Source organism: Haematobia irritans, chromosome 4 (genome assembly GCF_050003625.1).
Source record: "Haematobia irritans isolate KBUSLIRL chromosome 4, ASM5000362v1, whole genome shotgun sequence".
Classification (NCBI taxonomy): domain Eukaryota; kingdom Metazoa; phylum Arthropoda; class Insecta; order Diptera; family Muscidae; genus Haematobia; species Haematobia irritans.
The window spans coordinates 82194605-82216077 of NC_134400.1; the positions used below are offsets into that span (position 1 = coordinate 82194605).

A 21473-nucleotide genomic window follows, 5' to 3' on the forward strand; every position below is an offset into this window, starting at 1 on the left:
ATATGAAGCGAGAGAAATTTTAATGCAATTGTACAAAAGAGATTTTTAATTTTTCAGGCGATACATATGTATTCGAGATATAGGACAATTAGAGTAATATTTACAATTTTTGCTACTCAGCAATGGCGATTTTACAAGGATATTGGTTAGATCTCGCCAAGATATGTGTTGGGCGACTTGGAGCCTTATTTAAAACTCATCCGTTCTGTGGAAATTTTGGCATTGCAGTGTGTAAGATATGGGGAAATCATCACAGAATTTTGTGTAAACTGTGAGAATTTTGGCCATATTTGTATTCTCTGTGGAAACTATCCAGTCAATTGGAGGGAAATCCCATTGAAAATGGGTCTAAAATATGAAACAGTCGACCATATTTCCCCAACTCTGGTGTACGTATATATGGGAGCTATATACAATCTGAACCGATTTTGAATAAATTTGACATGTATAGTTAGAATAATAATTCTGCTATCTATGCGAAATTTCACGTAAATGGGAGTATAACTTTGGCCCCCTGGTCATATGAGTGCAAATCGGACGGGAGATATATATGGGACCCATATCTAAATCTGAATCGAATTCAACCAAATTTGGCACAATTACCTATACTACTAAACGTACTCCTTGTGCGAAATTTGAAGCAAAGCACGGCAAAACCCTGGATTTTGAAGCCATATAAGTTCAATCGGACGGAAGATATATATGGGAGCTATATCTAGGTTAGGTTAGGTTAGGTTAGGTGGTAGCCCGATGTATCAGGCTCACTTAGACTATTCAGTCCATTGTGATACCACATTGGTGAACTTCTCTCTTATCACTGAGTGCTGCCCGATTCCATGTTAAGCTCAATGACAAGGGACCTCCTTTTTATAGCCGAGTCCGAACGGCGTTCCACATTGCAGTGAAACCACTTAGAGAAGCTTTGAAACCCTCAGAAATGTCACCAGCATTACTGAGGTGGGATAATCCACCGCTGAAAAACTTTTTTTTTGGTGTTTGGTCGAAGCAGGAATCGAACCCACGACCTTGTGTATGCAAGGCGGGCATGCTAACCATTGCACCACGGTGGAGCTATATCTAAATCTGAACCGATTTTAACAAAAGTTGACACATTTAACGATACTATTAAACGTACCCCTTGTGCAAAATTTGAAGCAAATCACGGCAAATCTCTGGCTTTTGTGGCCATATAAGTTCAAATCGGACGAAAGATATATATGGGAGCTTTATCTAAATTTGAACCGATTTCAATCAAGTGTACCAAGCATTGGTAGAATGCCAATTCTACCCTCTGTGCAAAATTTCATGAAGATCGGTAGTAAATTTTGGGCTCTGTGGTCATATGAGTCTAAATCGGACGAAAGATATATATGGGAGCTATATCTAAATCTGAACCGATTTGGCTGATATTTTGCAAGATTTGTGAGATTCATTAAATATTTGGATGTACGGTATTTCAAGAAAATTGGTTGATAAACACGCTAACTATGACCACATCGTAGATAATTATATATGGCAGCTATATCTAAATCTGAACCGATTTTTTCCAAAACCAATAGCAATTGTCTCTGTCTCAAGAAACGGCCCTATGCCAAATTTGAGAACGATCGGACTTAAATTGCGAGCTGTACTTTGTGCACAAAATTACATATACAGACAGACGGACGGACAGACAGACGGACATCGCTAAATCGACTCAGATTTTAATTCTTACCCGATCGGTATACTAAAAGATGGGTCTATGACCACTATTTCTTGGCGTTATATACAAATGCACAAACTTATTATACCCTGTACCACAGTAGTGGTGAAGGGTATAATTAATTAGATCAATTAATTTCATGGTTGAAGACAAAAAATATTTTATTGTGTGTGGGAGCCGGTTCCACGACACCGCTATAAATAATCAAATAGCAACTTACCGTTATTTAATATAACAAAAAATAAAAGCATTGCTTTAAGTATGTGTTTGAAAAATATTGTTTGTTATTTATTTTTAATTCAAGACAACAAACATATGATTTTTAAATTTTATTTAAAATGTGTGTTTTAAAACAGGACTAGAAATCATAAAGCAAAACATAAACTTAATATATTCATCGTGTATAAAAAATACTAAGAATAAAAAATTAAATAAAAGGCAAAAAATAAATTGAATATTATAAAACGTCTATCTTCGATTAGTTTTTAAAAATTCTCTGAGAACAGAATACAACGAAGCAACTGTCGAGAGCAGCGGTGCCAACTCTGTGGATTTTTCGTGATTTTGACGATTTTAGATGGTAAATTGGGCATGTGACGATTTATGATTTTAATCAACGTAGTTATAAATTGACTATTTTTGAAAATGTGCGTCTCAAGTTTCCTTTTAGTGTTTTTATTACGTGTTTTTAGTTGTAATGTAAATATCAATACTAAAAAATATGCTTAACATACTCTATCTGCCACAATCTTAATTGGATTAAACACATCGCAAAGCTTGAATTAAAATATAAAACAACTGTAGCTTTGATTATTCTGGGGGGGGCAAGAACTATTCTGGGGGGGCATAGCCCCCCCAGCACCCCCCTAGCTACGCCAATGGTTCGTATACCAATCACTTCTGCATCAAAATCAAAATCAATTATGGAATAAGCAATGTCCCTTTTCACATAAATGCCGACACCACCGAAACCGTCTGGACGATTCCTACCCTGCCAGCATTTCAAAGTTCCATTTCATCTTCATCGCTACCACAGACTCGTAAATGTCACTACAACCATCCTACTGTGATGGGGGCAGCATATCATAAAGTACAAAATGTACTTCATACATGTATTTTGCCATCACTACTTTTACAAAAGCCATTTTATTTTTTGTGAAACGCCAAGCGCAACCAGCTTGTTATATTTTATTTAAATAAAAACGAAAATAAAGTTCTGAAAACATAGATTTTACGCTTAAAATTGTGAAAGGTATATTGGTGAACAATTTTTGATTTTCCAAATGGAATAAAGTGATTGTTTTTCAAATATTTTACAGAGACGCTGCCTCCATCGAATAAAAACACTGGCTGATAGACGCTGCAACATGTAACTCGCTACTTGTAACTCTACATCATCATTAATGCAAAAAATTATGTTAAATGTGATGTGATAGTGGTATAAATGTTATATTTTTAAGAATTTTTAAATGATTAATCAAATTAGTAAATATCTAAACAAACGTGTTTTACTCGACCACAATGATTCTTTTACCACTATCTTAAAATGTGCTTTTTCTGATTGTTTGGAGGGTCTCTTATTGGCGTCGTTCTAAATTGATCTATAAAGGCACCTAATAATTGCACTCATGCGAAACCTTTTTGTAGTAACTTGGCGTGGTACAACTTCTCAATAGTGACGGCGCTTTTCCGACGAGTTTTTGATATCGTATATGATTGTTTTCGACGTACTGGGGATTCTCAGAAGCGCCCCCAAATTCAAAAAATGTTGGCAGGGTATACGCTAAATTAAAATTACAAATATTCGAAGACGAGCCGTCTTTCAACCACGTCTCACACACAAGCGCCACATCCACATTATTCCTTTCCATATACAGTTCTAAAAGTTCCTTATTATTCTCGTGAAGCAAACTCTGAATATTAAATTGTAACACTTTCATTATAAAAAGAAAATACAAAATGATTACACGTCCAAAGATTCATTTGGACCTGTTGCCTTCATGATATTCTCCATGTCCATTTCTATAAGCCCTTTGTTTATCTCCTCACGAATGAAATTAAGGGTATTTCTCTGTTCCGAATCCAAATTGTTTGATGATATTATAAACGTATTTACTTTTTTAATGACCTCACTAAGCGTTTTCTCTAAATCAGATACCTTGTTGCGGGACATAAAATCCAAAGCAGCACCATTCGGGGAGATAAAAGTCGCCTCTTCGTCGAGAGCTCTTTGATGACTTTCACGCAATTTCCGGGCGTTTTCCTCCTCTCGTAACTTATTTTGGTTAACCCTGGCGACTCTTGCAAATGATTGTTGCGAGTGGATAAATCTTGCGGACTCACTTACATTGTTACCACCCAATAAACACAAACGTTTGAAAAATACTAAAATTCAATAATTTTTCAAACATTTTTTCAAAGGATTAGGGTAATATTCAAGTTGAGAAATTGTTGAGAAAATCGCGTTCTCAACAAAAAACAGACATTACCCTCAATAGTAAAATTCAACACAATAGCAATAATTTCTCAATTGTAATCCTCAAATTGAAGTGCATCGCTACTCAATAATTTCTCAAACAGTTTTCAATGTGAGAAAAATAAAAAACTAGCATTGTTGCGAATACTTTCAAACCACAATTTGTATGAAAGTCAATCCTAGTTCTAACTGAAAGTCAATACTAAATTTCTAGGGATTTTGTAAATTTTATTATTTTTTCGTTAACAAATATAATAGTCTTAAAAATAACATTAATAATATATGAAAATAATAATATTATACCAATCAAAATGTAATTATCTTATTAAACGTATTAATAAATAAAACTATGAATACAACTTTAAATATCTTAAACATTTTTACATGTATAATTCCATTTCCTCCATAATGTTGGTGTCATTAATATGCTGGCAATTTGAAATATTTACTATCGAGGAACTTGCTGGCTTGTGTGTTAGAATAGATTCCAGCAAGAGGAAATCACAAAATATCAAACTGATGACGGGATGTAAATTGATGTAATGCACATTTTCATCCAGAAGTTCTTGATATAGGAATTGTTGCACTTTGTTTTAATTGGTTGCACTTTGTAAGTTTTCTGAAAACTTTTCTTTGTTGTTTCCTTCATCGGTTTTTCATCGGCCAACATCTTCCAAGAATATACCATTCAATGATTTTAGTTTTCTGCAAAACAATCGAGTTCTGTGATTTCCATTATGTTTTCATTTCACTTTTTATTTTGACTTACCAATTTGTATTTCTTCCAACTGACCACGTACTTCATGATTTCCTCAAGAACGTTAGTGTTACAAAATTGTTGTTATTAAAATACTGGCAATTTTCAGGAACTTGATGACCAGATAATTGGAATAAATTTCCAGCAATTTCAATTCACAAAATAACAAATTAAACCGATGATGCACATTTTCATCCAGAAGTTCTTGATATAGGAATTGTTGCACTTTGTTTTAGTTGGTTGCACTTTGTAAGTTTTCTGAAAACTTTTCTTTGTTGTTTCCTTCATCGGTTTTTCATCGGCCAACATCTTCCAAGAATATACCATTCAATGATTTTAGTTTTCTGCAAAACAATCGAGTTTTGTGATTTCCATTATGTTTTCATTTCACTTTTTATTTTGACTTACCAATTTGTATTTCTTCCAACTGACCAGGTACTTCGTGATTTCCTCAAGAACGTTGGTATTACAAAATTGTTGTTATTAAAATACTGGCAATTTTCAGGAACTTGATGGCCAGATAATTGGAATAAATTTCCAGCAATTTCAATTCACAAATTAAAATTTAAACCGATGATGCGATATAAATTAAACTATCGATGTGATGCGAATTATCATCCAGTAGTTGTTGATATGGAAAAGCATAAATACCAAGTTTTTTTGGTTGCACTTTGATTTATGGAAACTTTCTCTTCTCGATAAGCCACTACCATTTTTCATCGGCCAGCCTCTTAATGTGTCCAAGAATCAGCATCCAAATATTTTAGTTGTCTGCAAAGAGATTTGAGTTTAGTGACATCCTTCAAGTTTTCATTTCGTGTTTTAGTTTTACTTACCAATTATTATAAGCAATTTCAATTGATTATTAAAAAATTTCCACATTTTTGTATTTCTTCCACGAACTTTGTTGTCCAAAGTAGTATTGAAAACCATGTGGTTTTTTCGTTGCATTTCAGGGTAGTGTTTTGTCAAAGTTTTCTCCAATTATCTTCAACACATTTTCAAAGTTTTCAACATTTTGCCAAATTGGTTGTAATTCGCAAACAATTTGAAGATGAATTGAAGATGAGCTTTTTCAAGTCAAGTTGAATTTATGTTGAAAATGATATTTACCCTCAAACTGAAGAGCGGTTGCATTTGAAAAACGCTCATCCTGTGTTTATTGGGCAGCCACATTTATTGGTTCACGCGTCGCTCTTTTAGGTAGTGACGGAAAGCTTTGATCAATGTCATCGTCAAGTAAATAAAAGCGGTTGGAAAAGATTGTGGGGTATTTGGTCTTCGTCTCGCTAAGGGAAAGATTCTCCACAGTCATGGTGCGTCTAATATTATATGCCTTGGCCCTAGCTGGGCAATTTCTGTCCGTCGGATTGTGATTCCCCTTACAATTTGTGCAGGTGACATTTCCCGTTGGACAATTTTCTCCAAACAAGTGTCCAGTAAAACAGGTGCGACACAACGATGCCGTTTGCTTGCAGTGTTTAGCGAAGTGGTTAAATCTGTAACATCTGAAGCATTGCGAAAATGGGATGTGTGGCATGACTTTTATCCTTGCGTAGTTATATGCCAAAACATATTCCGGCAACACAAGCCCCTTGAAAAGTATTTTTACCCTCTTTGTGGGAAAAAATTCATCTCCCTCTTTTCGCTTCACTCTGAAGATTTTCAAAATATCAGTCTCTTCACTTCTAAACATCTTGGATATTTCTTCCTCCGAAATATCGGTATCTACCGGGTATACCACCCCCATTCTAGATACAAAATGGGAAAAAATCTTTGGCTGGTATCCACTTGCTGGCATCCGGCAATCGTTAGCAAAATTGTTTGCCGCAGTGGCATTTTTGAATGTGACTTTGCCTCTGCCATAACCCATTTTGGTCACTGCGTCGATGTCTGGTATTTCGAGTCTTCTGATCTTTCTGGCCAAACCCACCAAACTTATCGGTTGTCTGATATCACCTGATGAAATCACGTCAACGTAGACCATATATGGGCCGGGATGGCTATCGTCATAACAATAATTGTTTTGGGGTTCCTTGGAATTCACCGCAGATGTCTTATTATGGATGGTGGCTTCCCCACTAGCTTTCAAAATAGCGCCTGCACTATCATTTCTTACGGTTGCACAACCTTCAATTCTCCTCTCTTTCATCTTGTCGGTGGTCCTGACCAGACTAGAATTTCTCTTGGCGACTGACTTGACTCCTGGCCTTCCAGCCGGCCTATTGGCCAGTGGAGGATCCCCTGGATCCTCCGCAGACATCGTCGACAATAGTAAAAACACTTAACGGCGCAAACTTATCAGTCAGAACGCAGTTGAACGTGAGAAGATAAAATTAAATTCTTTCCAATAAGGAAAAAAAGGAAAAAACAGCAGATGAAAGTCCTAATGAAAAGATGAAAAAGTATGCGAAATCTCCCGCCAAAAAAAGAAAAACGCTCGAGTTTTGAACCGTCACACACGAAAGCTGAACTCACCTTTATGCGTCTTATCGACCCATACGACCCATATTGTATCAATGCAACACTGTACATAAATTGAGAAATATTTCTATGAAGCCCCCTGTAATGAGAATATATCTCCAATACACCCTGTAATTTCGTACCACGACTATTAACATGTTGTTATTTTCTCAATATCGCACAAATATTTTCATTCAACGCTACAAAAATTTAATATAAACATCCCAGTAATGTTGGGCAAATTAGATTTCAGTCTATTATAGTGCATCGTAGTTTTGTTTACTTGTGATTCCGTAGTCTCGTGAATTGGACTGATTGATGTGTCGTTCTACTTGTACTGTTCCAAATTAAAATTGAAAATCTGACTTGGATTCAGAGAATATAGCATGTTCATTTTATTACTATAAATTAATCGGTACTTAACATGCTATAAAACAAGTTGTGAAAATAAATTTCAAAAATTTTTGTATTGAACAAGGCATTTTCGGTGGATTTTTTCCACAATGGTGGTTGTCATCATTTGTGTTTGTGTTTGTTAGTGGAATGACGGAAATTACACATTTTCTTGTATTTTTCGAGTAAACTGTCTCTGCGAAGACATCGAACATGGCAGGTGTTAGCGTTGCTGGAACCGTTTCAGCAAATGAACTAGATGAATTCATTAATGGTGCACTTGTCTCATGGGTAAGTCTATATCGAGCTTATATTTAATTAGCACGACGTATTGATTGATGAGATAGATTCAATACAAAATGATGAACTTTAATATCCCCGAGCAGCCCTATTTTGTAAAAGAGTCTGTGTTGGTATATTACATGGATATGCTAAGATACTTATAGATTGTTCGCTCCCCCAAACGAACAAGTATACTTCTTGCTAAGTGTCATATGTAGTTCACACTCTTTCTACCTGGCAAATTTGTAGCTAAGACTGACGACACAAAAAGTCGAATATATGTTTACTGACTATATGGTTATATACATATCGCTTTAAAATTGCAAGATATACCTATTGCTACATGTCTAGTATTATATTATAAAATCATACAAAGCAGAGGAAGACAATCATATTCTATTTTCATCTCAATTATAAAGGACCTCTTTTTTACCTTTTTGGTAGAAATAATGAGAGCTATCATACTCAGAAATTGAGGTATCCAACAGAAGATTGCACTGAAACCTAGGTGTGTAATCTCGCTAAATCTGTCTCGTATTTTCATATGTGTTATAATTCAGGATGGAAGCCATCGTACAATGGTTAGCATATCCTCCTTGCATACAATGTCTCATGAGTTCATTACATATTTCAAGCGAACATCCACAATATTTTTGCGATGTTTTATCTCTCAGCAATGCTAGTGACATTTCCAAGTTTTTCAATTCCATGATATCTAAGTAATTTGATGCACCATTTGGAAATTCTTTATCATTGAGCTGAACATAAAATCGAGCAGCACTTCATTGATAAAAGAGTTGTTCTCCCACCACCTGTGTTATCACAATGTATTGTTTAGGTGACAATAACGGTATAATCCAACCTGACTCATTGGAATTGTTTGTATCATCGAATTAAAAAATAAACATGTGTTGATATCTTGTGCAGATACTGTAATCAGAATCTAATGGACGTCCTTTCGACTTTATTACCATGCAATCCTGATAAGGAAATAATAATAAATAAATAAAAGTATCTAAAGCACGAGATAACCTAATAATTAATAACTTATTTGTATATATGCGAGAATTTGAAAATTAGCCCATTATTGCCATACGTACCAAATTCTAATAATTACCTCACTCACCAATTCTAATGGATCCAACATAACGACTAATTAGGGCTCTCCAATGCTATAAGAATTTGAGTTTTTGTCCTAAAAATACCGACCACTAGCGTTTAAGCTAATTCATTTAGAAATGTTTCCCAGATGTAAGCTATCCAATATCGGCAATATATAGCCGATACCTGATGACGTTTTATGTCGAATACTATACATGAGACTTCTGATGTTATCTTTTTGATTTTTTGTTCTGGTCAATATCTACCACTGTGTTTTATCTGGATAATTCACCTAGAATGGTTTTCCAAATGTAGACTATCAAATATATATTGGCTATATAGCTAATATGTTATAACGCTATAGCTCAAATATTATACTGGATGCCTTTGATTTATTTACCGGATAATTTATACCATTTATATACATTTTAATTGGCGACTGGCGTCCGCACTTATAACTAAGCACCTAACGGCAGTAACGTGTTACAGATATCCTCCAAAGGAGCGTATTAAATGTTTTAAATAGGACAAGAGTGGTGTACGGCTTGGGTTCGTTGAACTCTTTATGGGCCATCCATCATGGGTCTGAGCTTTGGATGTTTTGGCGTGTAATCCAATCGGAGACCGGGGATGCTCTCAAGATTCTCTATAAATTAAAATGGATCTATTAGGATCAGTCAACGTCACGTCGCCTAAGGTGACTGCAATTCCAGTGAGTGAACTTCTACAATTCTGGTGGGTACATCCTCGTGCACCATGCATATTGTAGATTCATTCATTTTCTCCGCCAACGTTATACCCTCGTGGTCGTTGCCTAGGAGAGTATGCCAAAGTTCGGGGTGAGAATTAAAGTCTTCTAGAATCAATCAATTATGTCCGTACAACAGGCACTCAATGGTCTGGGGTTCTCCTCTTTTCTGGCTCGGACCAAAGCGGATTGAGGACATGCACATTCTCTAACACGAGACACGGACGATATATAAGGGCAGTGTGACAGATCCTTGTGACATCCCATCAGTGTTACTTTTTATTTGGCCTAGAATTGTATCTACACACAAAGTATCAATCACAGTTTTAATTGGACAATAAGAAATACTCAATTACAAAATAAATTTCAATTAATTTTTTTTTTAATTCAATTAAAAATTTAATTTAAGTTGATTGCAATACTCAATTAGTTTTATTATTACAAATGCAACTACTTTCTTAACTGACTTCCCCAATTTTCATGAAACTCCGTTAGTGCTACGTTAGCTAACGAACTTTTAAACCCCACTACGGACATATCTGTCATCTTGCCTATATATTCCATATGTCAGTTAGTAACTTAACTGCTGAAAAATTTTCAGTTAAAATTAACCGCGGAGAAGATATTTGCAATTTACTTTCTGTTAACTGGCAGATAAAGCCTAACGGAGCTACATGAAAATGACCGTTAGTGTTTTTAGTTTGATTAAAAATTTTATTAAATTTTTAGTTTAAAATTAAAAAAACATTCCATCACTTTTCTTTATTGTCTTCCGAATTTTATTAAAAATTGTATTAAAATTTGTATCAATTAATTTTTTAATTAAAAATTTCAAATTTTGACTTAACTAACTTAATGCTTCCATCTTGATTACAAAGTTAATTTTATCAATTAATTTATTACTTTTATACATTTCTGTATGGTCTAGAAGTTTCTACAGGTACAGTATGCAAAATCCGTATTCGTACACCCGCGAGGAAATAGGAAAATCGCTATAATTTTAAGGTGTGTAATACCAAAACCAAAAACTTTTTCATATTAATATTGTTTATGCAAAATACAAACCATACAAAAAAATATGGCACCGTATTGCATCAATTCCCAGCAAAAACTCTCATTACCCGGTAATCTTGTAGGTAAGCCTATTTAAAAATTAATAACCACTTATTAATTGGCATCGCTTCGGATTTCATTTACATACGTATGTCCTAGGAGGAAAGTACTTCTCCCCAGGCATACTTTCGGCCATAAAATAAGTAGTGCTTTTAAAGCATATAATCACATAATATGTAATCCACTTATTCGTAGATATACCAAATCATGCAAAATAGTCACTTATTGTCTAAGGGAAACAAATCTCGAAAATATTGATTTCTCTCGCCGATTACAATGGATCAAACTATGGCGAATAATGCTGTAATATGAGCACTTCTTGAATAGAAACGAATATTGTAGAAATAAATAATCTAAGTAAGATGCAAATTAATTTCACACTTAAAATAGAAATAAATGTAGGTTGTTTAAGGGAGTTGGATTCGTGAATTACGTTATAATATATCCAATAGCCAATTCACATAAGGTTCAAAATCTACTAAAAGAGGATTTTAAGTCTCTTTTTTATAAGGAAAATGACATTTGAAATTTGAATGAGGTATAAGAAAGCATTTATTTAAAACATAATATGATAATATCATTAAACACAATTGTTATGAAATATTTGTGATAAAAATTTCTTAACGGAAAATTTTTCAGAATTACCGTTACATTACATATTCTTTTTGATTTTTTGTGTAAGTGCTCGATTATTTGAATAATTATACCTAATGGTACCATCATTTATTATATTTTATTAATTCGTTAATTACAACTGCCTAAAAATTTGAGAATAACAATTCGAAAATTACCGAGAAGTATTTATTTTTGTCATTACAAGTTAGTCATTATAACTCGCCGCAATGTAATGCAACGTGTAATGACAGCTTTACTCCTGGTAATGTCAATTGTAATGAGATGGGGTTACCTAGTTTTTGCTGGGTTCTAATGTAGATGGCGCGTTTTTCATTTTATTTGAAACAAAATCCGTATTCGTACACAATAACATATATGAAAAAAAATATTTTACAATATATTATAACTAAAGTTAATATTTTGTTGGATATCCTTTTTGTTTTAGAACTGCATTTAGACATCTTGGAGTGGATTCGACAAGTTTGGATGTTAATTCTGGGGATATTTGATCCCATTCAGTTTTTAATGCTGTTTTGAGGTCCTTTACGTTTCTAATATCGTATTTTTTTAATTTTTCTTAAAAATTGACCATTGGTTCACAATAGGATTGAGGTCTGGGCTTTGGGGTGGTGTCTTAAGATATTTTGGACAGTTGTACAGGATCCAAAGTCTGGAATCTAGAGCGGTGTGTTTCGGATCGTTGTCCTGTTGGAAGATAAAGTTCTGGGACAAACCTAATTTTACGGCACTCTGTTTCAAGTTTTGCTTCCAAATGTTTATATAATCCTTTGCTGTCATTATTCCATCCACAAAATTAAGGTTTCCAACGCCTGCTGCGGAAAAGCACCCCCATACCATCACTGATCCCCCACCATGCTTGAATGTACGAATTAGGTTATGGCGTGATAAGCATGTATTTTTCTCTCGCCAAATTTTTATGCGTCCATCGTAATCTTATTTCAACCGTCGAACGGAACGGACGTGTTTTTTAATAGCGGATAAAATCATCGTAATAAGTACCTACTTCGAATTTCAAGTGTGGTGGGATATTAGGCCACCATGCAGAGAAATTCAAAGACATCCACTGGGTTGCTAACTTCAGGGCCCAGTGGACGAGTATCGACTGGAGTTATAGATTTGGGCAATGACCAAGAGTTAGGCCCAATTAGTCGACCTGTAGACGGGTCGACAGGTGGCGACAATTTGACAAGTCGGACCTTTTCCAAGGTAACGGCATCAAAAGGAGGTAATCCCTCACGAAAGAGATTCAAAGAACGCAGAAATGCTTTGTTTATCCTAAAGAAATTAGGATCAGTCGACCCAAGCACGTTGTCGGCTAAACAAAGCGATTCCTTAAAATGGGCTCAAGGAATTCTTGAGGCTGGAAAAAGGGAACGATCACCGGATGAGCTGCCATCCTCCAAAAGGGATCAACGATCGTTTGCCTCAGTTGCTAAAGACAGCCTTGTGATGGCTATCATTAATAAAGGAGCATTGGACGGTATGGTTCCAAAGCAAAAATGGGGGGAAATTGAGAATGCTTTGTCTGGCGTCTACTCACAGGTGCTGGAAAAGTTTCCCGGCCCAGATCCTCGACACCAAGAGGCTGGTTGGTATCAAGGACGATTTAAGCTAGTCGCATTTGAGGACCAGAGGTCTATAGAATGTTTTAAAGCTGCTCTGATACTAATTGGTGAAGTTTGGGAAGGAGCTGCTCTAGAGTTAGTCGAGAAGAAAGACATACCGGCTAGACCAAGAGCACATGCGTGGATACCTGCAAACCCTCCTGACCCTGAATCTATTTTAAATAGACTGAAACAATGCAATCCAGATCTTCCAACAGCTGATTGGAAGGTTGGCCGTTTGGATGAAGTGGATGGGCCAAGACGGCATGCAGTGTTTATATTGAACACTCAGTCTTTGCCACATCTAGCAAAGTCCCAGGGCCGTGTATGTTATGGCTTTCATTATATCCAAATGAAGGTGTATAAAAACGATCAGCTAAAGGATTCAGAAATGGACAAGCCTCTGTCTGAATCAGAAGTAAGCGGATCCTCTTGCGAAGTCGAGGGGGATACCAAGACATTTGAAGACATGGATAGATACCGTATGCGTGAGGAGGCTTCTACTGCCTCAGAACTCACCAAAGTTGAACCTATGGTTATTGCGAGAGTCACCGATATCTCTGAAGAGGACATTCTTGATGACTCGATTGAAGCGGCTGATGTGACGGTTGTTGAAAATCTCGATGGTCCTACGGATCCTCCAGATAAATCTTCATCATTGTAAGGCTGCATGTGCTGCCTTAAAAGTTCTCCTGATGAAAGGGGACATAGATATAGTTCTTATTCAAGAACCATATGTTTATAAAAACAAAATATGTGAATTAAGTACTCCGGGGTTCAAACTATTGCAGTATAGTGGTAATGATGTAAATCGAGCCTGTATAATTGCTAAAAACGAGCTCAACTTGTTTCTGCTTCCTTCAATGTGCAATACAGACACTGTCGTTGCCAGTTTAGAAATAGCCAAATGCAAATATTGGGTATCTTCGGTCTACATGGGACATGACAGGGAGATGCCTCCATATGCCGTTAAGACCTTAGTGGAGGAGTAACGGAAAACAAAGACGAAACTCATTATGGGATGCGATGCGAATGCACATCATAGTATATGGGGAAGTAGTGATACTAATGCAAGGGGAGAGTCGCTAATAGAGTTTATTTTGCGTACTAAGTTTGCAACAAGGGAGATGTCCCAACCTTTGTCACTAAAAACAGGCAAGAGGTTTTGGACATCACCTTGGCTTCGCAAGAACTGAATGAAATGATATCTGAGTGGCATGTTTTAAGTGAACACAGCTTCTCAGATCATCGCTACATCAGTTTCAAATTTGATGTTCATACCACCAAGACCATATTTCCGCCAAATGCAAGGAAAGCTGACTGGAATATGTATAGGGAATCGTTCAATATGATGATACCGGAAATACCAGAGACAAATATGAGAAATGTGCAAGATATCGAATACGCAGTGGAGCGGATTACTAAGGCCTTCAACATCTCACTGAAAGCTGCATGCCCTAGAGGAAAGCCAAGGGGGAAACATCGCCACCATGGTGGTCTACGGAATTAAGTAATATGAGGAAATCCTGCAGGAAGCTCTTTAACAAGGCAAAGTCCACCAGAGCTTCTGAGGACTGGGACGCTTACAAGAAGATTCTGAGAGGATACAAGCGAGAACTGAGAAAGGCTCAGCATAACTCTTGGAATGCTTACTGCAGCAGTATTGAGAATACGTCCGAGGCTTCCAGACTACGGAAGGTTCTAGCATCCACCAACTCCGCTCCAGGTTTCATTAAAACATCGGAGGGCAATTGGACAACGTCCAGTGAGGAGACGCTGGAGGTACTATTGGACACACATTTTCCTGGAAATCAGACGGTTGAACCATGTACTGGCGGTGCCACAGTTGCTCAGCGGTCGTTTCCTGTCGAGGAAATTGTATCGGAAACTAGAATAAGATGGGCGCTAAATAGCTTTGGACCATTCAAATCCCCTGGACCTGATGGAATTACTCCGGCGGAGTTACAAGCTGTAACTGACAAAATTATCCCCTGGTTGTCGGTGATATATAAAGGATGTATCAACTTATCATATATCCCAGGAAAGTGGAGGGAAACAAAAGTCGTCTTCATACCTAAAGCGGGAAAAGCCTCTCACTCGAGGGCGAAGGATTTCCGACCAATCAGCTTATCCTCATTCCTACTTAAGACTCTGGAGAGGATGATAGATATTTATCTTAGAACTAGCATCGATTCAAGTTTGTTCTCGAAACGACAGCATGCATACTCGAAGGGCAGGTCTACTGAGACCGCACTACATGAACTAGTCAGCTTTATTGAAAGCTCACTATCTGTCAAAGAATACACAATCGTGGCGTTTCTAGACATCGAAGGGGCGTTCAATAATGTCCATCCGAGCTCGATATTAAATGGACTGACAACTCTGAATGTTGATCCATGTATACTCAGGCTGTTAGACGAACTGCTAATGAAGAGACGTATTTCATCCACACTGGGACAAGCAAACATACAAAAGTATGTGAACAGAGGCACTCCCCAAGGAGGAGTTCTATCACCTCTTCTTTGGAATGTTGCTATAAATAGCCTTCTGGTTACTCTAGAAAAAGAAAGGATAAAAGTGGTGGCATACGCAGATGATGTAGTTCTGGCAGTCAGGGGAAAATTCCCATCCACAATCAGAGATATTATTCAGAGGGCCCTCCGGATGACTGAAAAATGGGCGAAAGACAATGGTCTTGGGGTAAATCCCGCAAAGACAGAATTAGTCATGTACTGCAAAGATCGCAAAACTCCCACGGTTAGGCCTATTTCCTTAGGGGGTATTGAAATTCCCTTTGGTGATTGTGCAAAATACCTTGGCGTTATTTTGGACAGGAAGCTGAACTTTAAGCTTAATATTGAAGAAAGGGCGTGGAAGGCAACTGTAGCTTTGTACTCGTGCAAAAAGGCAATAGGAAAAAAGTGGGGACTAAAACCAAAAATTGTGCATTGGCTATACACGGCAGTGGTTAGACCTATAATACTATATGGTGTTGTAGTCTGGTGGCCGGCACTTCAGAAACTGACTGGTTTAGATAAAGTTCAGCGTATGGCGTGTTTGTGTATTTCAGGCGCATTCAGCAAGACAGGAACAAATTCCCTTAATGTCATGCTGCATCTATTGCCTTTAGACATTTTGGCCAAACAGTCAGCTGCAACAACGGCTGTGCGGTTGCGCGAACTATCGCTGTGGTCGGAAAAAGGTTACGGTCACAGTTCTGTCCTCAAAACAATGTCAGATGTGCCTAACGTAGTGGATTACACTTTGGCGAGTCTACTTTTCGACAAAAAGTTTGAGACTCTAATCCCCAACAGTGAGGCGTGGTGCACACAGACCCCGGGGAATAAAGAATATATAGATTTCTACACTGATGGCTCCAAATTGGATGGACAAGTGGGTTTCGGAGTATATTCTAATGATTTGGAACTTCAAATAGCGAAAAGATTACCTAATCACTGTAGTGTTTTTCAGGCTGAAATATTAGCAATAAGAGAGGTGGCGAATTGGCTGAGAAGTAATGTTCCAAAAAATGTGGGCATTAATATATACTCAGACAGTCAACCTGCAATAAAATCCTTGGACTCTGTGTTCCTCAACTCGAAAACGGCCATCGATTGCCGCAAATCTCTCAATGAGATGGCTGAGCAGTACAATATTCACCTAATATGGGTGCCTGGCCATAGGAACATACCGGGGAACTGCGAAGCCGATGAGTTGGCAAGGCTAGGGACTACCATACATATTCCAGGGGAACTAGAATTTGTTGGTATGCCCCTAGCTACCTGCAAGCTCATGCTGCGTGAGAAGGCTGTTATGATGGCAAATGTTCGATGGGAGAATTGCAAGGGTTGTAACGACACCAAGCAAATATGGCCCCATTTAAACTTAAACCGCACACTAGATATGCTAGTGTTCTCGAGACGCCAGATATCACTCCTGATATCTGCTACAACGGGTCGCTGCCTGATAGGAGATTTTGCAAAAACTATTGGCGCGAAGTATAATGACTATTGTATGAGCTGTCATGATGCGGAGGAAAAAGAATCAATTAAACACCTCTTGTGTGAGTGTCCTGCATTTTGTGTAAAGCGCAAGCAACTTTTAGGAGCATATAGCTTCAGATTACTGGCGGATCTGGAAAACGTTAACTTAAGCAGTCTGCTAATGTTTTTGGAACAATCTGGTTGGTTCAACAAAGAAAAATAATCAAGAAGGTTCAGCGGTTAAAACTAGAAGTGCCCATATGTAATAGGTACTTTTAGTTAATGTGGTATCACAATGGACTGAATAGTCTAAGTGAGCCTGAATCTTAATCGGGCTGCCACTTTAACCTAACCTAACCTATCGTATACTTTGATGTTGAATTTTGACTCATCAGTAAAAATAACTCTTTTCCAGAAGTTAAAATCTTCATTTTTGTATTTTTTAAAGAATGTAATTCTCTTTTGCTTATGAAGCCTGCTGATAATAGGTTTTCTGACAGCATACCGGCTATTAAATCCATATTTTTTTAAATAATTTCTCACTGTCTGGAGGGTAACACGTATTCTAAAATGTTTTTCTAAACTTACAGCCAGTTATGCCTCATTTACTGTCGGATCGATGCGAATTTGATGGCGAAAGAATGAACAGTGTCTCCATGATAGCTTGGAACGGTTAACTTTTCGACGTTGTTTTTTTAACTGGCCACAAGTTTTGAATTTTGAAATAATATATTGTATTGCAGAAGCACTGCACTTCATTAAATTTGCGATCTCACGTAAAGATTTTCCACTTTTATGCAGATCTATTACAATTTTTCGTTGTTCGTCCGAAAGTTCGCTTGATTTTTTATCGATTTTCGCGTGCTACTTGCAGAAACAACACTAAATTTGATTTATTTCGATAACACAGGGCTCTATAACCAAAATGCAAAACACCGAAACAAAGTTTTATTAAAAACTCCCATTAGAATGAACAGTAAAAACAGGGATGTCAAGTGTAGGTTAGGTTAGGTTAGGTTAAAGTGGCAGCCCGATTAAATTTCAGGCTCACTTAGACTATTCAGTCCATTGTGATACCACATTTAACTAAAAGTACCTATTACATATGGGCACTTCTAGTCTTAACCACTGAACCTTCTCTATTATTTACTTTTGTGGAACCAACCAGATTGCTCCAAAAACATTAACAAACTGCTTAAGTTAAGTTTATTAACTACATAACATATGTATCAGATGTACAACCGTACAGTTTAAGAAACACAAATAACTTCAGATTGCATTTTAGTACAACTAGTTTCTATCAAAATTTACTTTTATATAACGGTCTTAAATTGTTCAATGAAATGCCAGATGATTTAAAAAACATTGATAATTATTTTCTTTTTAAAAGTAGATTAATTTCATATGTAAAACTGAGATTTTAATGTAATTTAATCTATTTTTGTATAAAAAAAAGAAAGTGTAAATAATAACTATATAAGTTAAATAAAGAGAAAAAAAAAAAAAAACGTTTTTCAGGTCAGCCAGTAATCTAAAGCTATATGCTCCTAAAATTCGCTTACGCCTTACACAAAAAGCAGGACACTCACACAAGAGGTGTTTAATTGATTCCTTTTCCTCCACGTCATGACAGCTTATACAATAGTCATTATACTTCGCACCTATAGTTTTTGCAAATTCGCCTATCAGGCAGCGACCCGTTATAGCAGATATTAGGAGTGCTATCTGACGCCTTGAGAACACTAGCATATCTAGTGTGCGGTTTAAGTTTAAATGGGGCCATATTTGCTTGGTGTCGTTACAACCCTTGCAATTTTCCCATCGAATATTGGCCATCATAACAGCCTTCTCACGCAGTAAGAGCTTGCAGGTGGCCAGAGGCATAACAACAGATTCTAGTTCCCCTGGAATATGTAAGGTAGTTCCTAGCCTTGCTAACACATTTGCTTCACAGTTCCCCGGTATGTTCCTATGACCAGGCACCCATATTAGGTGAATATTGTACTGCTCAGCCATCTCGTTGAGAGATTTGCGGCAGTCTATGGCCGTTTTTGAGTTAAGGATTTTATTGCAGGTTGACTGTCTGAGTATATATTAATGCCAATATTTGTTGGAACATTACTTCTCAGCCAATTCACCACCTCTCTTATTGCCAATATTTCAGCCTGAAAAACACTACAGTGATTAGGTAATCTTTTCGCTATTCGAATTTCCAGATCTTTAGAATATACTCCGAACCCCACTTGTCCATTCAATTTGGAGCCATCAGTATAGAAATCTATATATCTTTTATTCCCCGGGGTCTGTGTACACCACGCCTCACTGTTGGGAATTAGTGTCTCAAACTTTTTGTCGAAAAGTGGTTTTGCCAGGGTGTAATCCACTACGTTAGGCACATCTGGCATTACTTTGAGGACCGAAGTATGACCGTACATTTTTTCCGACCACAGCGATAGCTCGCGCAACCGCACAGCCGTTGTTGTAGCTGACTGTTTGGCCAAAATGTCTAAAGGCAATAGATGTAGCATGACATTAAGGGAGTCTGTTCCTGTCTTACTAAATGCGCCTGAGATACATAAGCTCGACATACGCTGAACTTTATCTAAAGAAGTCGGTTTCTGAAGTGCCGGCCACCAGACCACAACACCATATAGCATTATAGGTCTAACCACTGCCGTGTATAGCCAATGCACATTTTTTGGTCTTGGTCCCCACTTTTTCCCTATTGCCTTTTTGCACGAGTACAAAGCTATCGTGGCTTTTTCGCCCTCTCTTCAATATTAAGCCTAAAATTCAGCTTCCTGTCCAAAATAACGCCAAGGTATTTTGCACACTCACCAAAGGGAATTTCAGTACCCCTTAAGGAAATGGGCCTAACCGTGGGAGTTTTGCGATCTTTGCAGTACATGACTATTTCTGTCTTTGCTGGATTTACACCAAGATCATTATCTTTCGCCCATTTCTCAGTCATCCGGAGAGTTCTCTGTATAATATCTCTGATTGTGGATGGGAATTTTCCCCTGACTGCTAGCGCCACATCATCTGCGTATGCCACTACTTTTATCCTTTCTTTTTCTAGAGAAACCAAAAGGTTATTTATAGCAACATTCCAAAGAAGAGGTGATAGAACTCCTCCTTGGGGAGTGCCTCTGTTCACATACCTTTGTATGTTTGCTTGCCCTAGTGTGGCTGAAATACGTCTCTTCATTAGAAGTTCGTCTAACAGCCTAAGAATACCTGGATCAACATTCAGAGTTTTCAGTCCATTTAATATCGAGCTCGGATGGACATTATTGAACGCCCCTTCGATGTCTAGAAACGCCACGATTGTGTATTCTTTGACAGATAGTGAGCTTTCAATAAAGCTGACCAGTTCATGCAATGCGGTCTCAGTAGACCTGCCCTTCGAGTATGCATGCTGTCGTTTCGAGAGCAAACCTGAATCCACGCTAGTTCTAAGATACATGTCTATCATCCTCTCCAGGGTCTTAAGTAGGAATGAGGATAAGCTGATTGGTTGGAAATCCTTCGCACTCGAGTGAGAGGCTTTTCCTGCTTTAGGTATGAAGACGACTTTTGTTTCCCTCCACTTTTCTGGAATATATGCTAAGTTTACACATTGTTTATATATCACCGTCAACCAGGGGATAATTCTTTCAGCCACTGCCTGTAACTCCGCCGGAGTAATTCCATCAGGTCCGGGGGATTTGAATGGTCCAAAGCTATTTAAAGCCCATTTTATTCTAGATTCCGACACAATTTCCTCGATAGGAAATGATCGCTGAGCCTCTGTTACACCGCCGGAACATGGTTCAACCGTCTGATTTCCAGGGAAGTGTGTGTCCAAAAGTACCTCCAACGTCTCCTCACTGGACGTTGTCCAATTTCCCTCCGATGTTTTAATGAAACCTGGAGCGGTGTTAGTGGATGCTAGTACCTTCCGTAGTCTGGAAGCCTCTGACGTATTCTCAATACTGCTACAGTAATCATCCCAAGAGTTTTGTTGAGACCTTCTCAGTTCTCGTTTATATTCTCTCAGATTCATCTTGTAAGTGTCCCAATCCTCCGGAGCTCTTGTGGACTTTGCTTTGTTAAAGAGCTTCCTGCAGGATTTCCTCATATTACTTAACTCCGTAGTCCACCATGGCGGCCGATTTTTTCCCCTTGGCTTTCCTCTAGGGCATGCAGCTTGTTACGCGGGGGATATAAATACTG

The 21473-nt window shown here is 37.5% G+C and overlaps 2 protein-coding genes and 2 long non-coding RNA genes across 5 annotated transcripts in view; 2 read left to right on the forward strand and 2 right to left on the reverse strand.

Moving 5' to 3' along the window:
- Positions 1 to 2698: 2698 nt before the first annotated feature.
- On the forward strand, positions 2699 to 3249 carry LOC142235756 (uncharacterized). The gene is made up of 2 exons (XR_012721865.1): positions 2699 to 2954; positions 3022 to 3249. It is a non-coding gene; the product is annotated as an uncharacterized LOC142235756 (long non-coding RNA).
- A 1297-nt stretch (positions 3250 to 4546) lies between these two features.
- On the reverse strand, positions 4547 to 6044 carry LOC142233607 (uncharacterized). Its single transcript, XR_012721447.1, has 4 exons — positions 5772 to 6044; positions 5344 to 5706; positions 4948 to 5279; positions 4547 to 4883 (listed from the first exon to the last, which is right to left on the reverse strand). It is a non-coding gene; the product is annotated as an uncharacterized LOC142233607 (long non-coding RNA).
- Positions 6045 to 6094: 50 nt separating this feature from the next.
- On the reverse strand, positions 6095 to 7259 carry LOC142233295 (uncharacterized). Its single transcript, XM_075304175.1, has one exon. The coding sequence runs from the start codon at positions 7196 to 7198 to the stop codon at positions 6095 to 6097; it is 1104 nt and encodes a 367-aa protein (XP_075160290.1). The 5' UTR covers positions 7199 to 7259.
- Positions 7260 to 7536: 277 nt separating this feature from the next.
- Positions 7537 to 21473, forward strand: part of Girdin (protein girdin) — a 71326-nt gene continuing 57389 nt past the window's right edge. For both annotated transcript variants that reach the window (XM_075304591.1, XM_075304592.1), the window contains exon 1: positions 7537 to 8082. In XM_075304591.1, the coding sequence (XP_075160706.1) occupies positions 8005 to 8082 (78 nt within the window). In that variant the 5' untranslated portion in view covers positions 7537 to 8004. The remainder of the gene's footprint in view (positions 8083 to 21473) is intronic.

Coding starts and splice junctions, on each gene's coding strand:
- LOC142233295 (XM_075304175.1), bottom strand. CDS start 7,198: ATGTCTGCGGAGGATCCAGGGGATCCTCCACTGGCCAATAGGCCGGCT.